This window comes from Nelumbo lutea, chromosome 8 (assembly GCF_056320005.1).
Source record: "Nelumbo lutea isolate HS-2025 chromosome 8, American lotus-T2T, whole genome shotgun sequence".
Taxonomy (NCBI): domain Eukaryota; kingdom Viridiplantae; phylum Streptophyta; class Magnoliopsida; order Proteales; family Nelumbonaceae; genus Nelumbo; species Nelumbo lutea.
The window spans coordinates 2,636,083-2,638,794 of record NC_142691.1 but is presented as its reverse complement, the minus strand read 5'-3'; the positions used below and the strand labels follow the sequence as shown (position 1 = coordinate 2,638,794).

At 42.2% G+C, this 2,712-nt stretch overlaps 1 protein-coding gene across 1 annotated transcript; it reads left to right on the top strand.

The window, feature by feature from the left end:
* Positions 1-542: 542 nt before the first annotated feature.
* LOC148842176 (F-box protein FBW2-like) lies at positions 543-2,220 on the top strand. The gene is made up of 2 exons (XM_088959818.1): positions 543-1,149; positions 1,429-2,220. Exons 1-2 carry the CDS (start codon positions 761-763, stop codon positions 1,979-1,981), a joined length of 942 nt encoding a protein of 313 aa, XP_088815944.1. The 5' UTR covers positions 543-760; the 3' UTR covers positions 1,982-2,220.
* The last annotated feature ends 492 nt before the right edge of the window (positions 2,221-2,712 follow it).

Genomic DNA, 2,712 nt, shown 5'->3' with positions numbered 1-2,712 from the left:
GCAACGCACGAGTTTCCACTAATTTTAAGTAACAGTTAGAAAATAATTTTTTAATTACTCATTGATCCGAATCGGGTAGATTCGCACTAAAAAAGAACGGAACCCGATGTATCCAGATTTCTCAAAAGAAGTTGTTAGTTGTTGCATATTTTGTGTTTGTGCGCACAGCGCATATATTAAATTTGTCACGTGATAGAAAATACGTGGAATGCTCGTTATAATTGAACTGTAAAAACCCTCCAGCTCCGAGGTGTAGAGGAAAATCGAATCGTATAGTATAGGGAAAAGAAAAGCAGAATTAGTTACCTATCACGCCAGAATACGTGAAACTCACGCGAGTTACCGACCACTCACCTCCATGAGACAGTCAGAAGTTTATAAAATATAAATTAAAATTAAATGAGCACGTTGAGGTTTAGTTACCAAAAACTAACTGAAAAGACAAAGAAGTCACAGTTGTAGTGTTGTGAAGTAATCAAAACATGGGGGGTTTTGTGACTTTTCATATTCATACTTTGTACCCCGACCCCAAATCACTCCTCCCTTCACAGCGGCACTCCGCCGTCCCCCGCCCCCTCCCCGAAAATAAAACGCTCAAATTTCAAAAAACTGGCTTTCGTACTATTTCATAACCCGTAGCCGTAGGGTTACCCACGGCCCACGCCATGTCTTCTAATTCTACGGTACCTACTAATTCTAATAGAGAATCCAAAAAAAGATTGAAAGATTTCTGCTGTTGCAAGGGAAACGGAGAGACAGGATGGATGGAGAGCGTCAAACCATGAGATTTTACTCCGATTCGTTCACAGGTACCGTCGCCGTTTCTAATAACGTCGGCGGTGATCGAAAAGCTGACGTATCAGGCTGGTGGGAAGGGCTGAGCCCGGAGTTGCTGGCCTTGATATTTGTTCGGATCCCGGCAGACCAATTAGTTCGAGCGATTCCTCTCGTCTGCAAATCCTGGCGGGAAGTCGTTGCCGGACCCTACTGCTGGACTGACATTGACGTCGAGCAATGGTGCCGCCGATGTAACCGCTCCGATCTCATCGATTCTGCTGTTCGCAGGCTTGTCCGTCGCAGCAAGGGGACCCTTCGTCGACTCTCCGCTTACAAGCTTGGCGACTCCGGATTCTCCTTTGTAGCCAACTGGTAATGAACTCCTTTTTTCCCCTCTGTTTCATCTCTTGTTCCTTCAGTTATATCGAGTTTTCGTTTTTTATCGGAGGGAATGCGCAATCAAATCTGATTTTGAACCGACGAGTCTTTTACCAAATAAAATAAGTCGCTCTAGATGATAGATTCAAGGGAAAACGGAAAACAGAGCAAATGAATTGTTTCCAGAAACGCTTTGCTCTTTAAGTGACCAGCGAAAGTAATCATGGTATATCAAATTCAGTCGTAAACCCTATCCTCTTCTCATTGTTGTAGTGGCAGATGCCTTAAGGTGCTTAAGATTCCCATGAGCGATGTGACAGACAAAATGGTGGAGAAGCACGCGGAATCTCTGGCAATGGTGACGGTCTTGGACATTAGTTACTGTTTGAAAATCAGTTCCAAAGGGCTTGAAGCTCTGGGGAAGCATTGCAAGGCCTTGACTCATTTGAAGCGGAATATGCCCCCGCCGGAGTGGGAGCAGCTAGCCGTAGAGGTAGATGCTGCCAAGATGGACGATGGGGAGGCGATGATCATAGCTGATACAATGCCGAAACTTCGCCATCTTGAACTTGGGTTTGGACGTTTCAGTGATCGTGGTCTCGATGCCATCTTTACCAAGTGTAGGGCCCTTACTCACCTTGATATTCAAGGGTGTTGGAGTGTGAAGTTAGAGGGAGATCTTGAGGATAAGTGTAACCAGCTTGTGGTCTTTAAGGGCCCTTGGGATGATGATTATGATGATGCACGTTCTTCAGAAAATGAGGGTGATTGTGCGGATGAAGTTGCAGAATCCTCTTCCTCAGACTCTGACTATCTAGCAACTTGATTTTAGCCTAGCTTATCATATCATACATTCACTTTTTTTGGTGGAATTTTCGGTAATTGTCGATACATCTCTGATCTGATTGGTGTAGGTTTCTGAAGTGTTTTGTTCCTCTCCTAGTAGGATACATGAAGGGAACTTCGTACTTGTTAATATGGGAGAATTAAACGGTTCTGTACATTCCCTTTCATACTGCTGTTGACATTGGGAAATCACTGAACTTAAATTCATTTGTTGAAAAATTATGCTGTTGTGGTTCTTTATCCTCTAAATTATTTGATGTAATTCTTTTGATTCATGTACTGCTTTTCGAAAAACAAAGTGTAGGAAGAATACAACCTAGATAATCTTAGTTGAATTAGATTTTGGGAATATTGAAGTGAAGCGTATAGGTGTTTAATAAAGAAGATAATAGATAATTAGTCAACCCTTTTTTGTAGTTTGATTTTGGTGTTATCCTTCATGTTTGTCTCTAAAGCATCTTGGACATTCATGTTTTGGGCATGTTAATATGTCACGGTGACATTGTCTGAGCCAGAGTGGAAATAGCATTTCCATTTATCATTTTTCTGTCACATTGGTGTTCCTTTTGGCTTGTGACAGATTTCCAGGTTGGGATTGCAATGTTTGATCTAGGAAGGTGAATATTGCAGTCTATAAAAGACATGGAAATATTGCAGCTGTGGTAGGAATTAGGATCCTGATCTTAGCATAATGTATGGTTAGAATGGGAG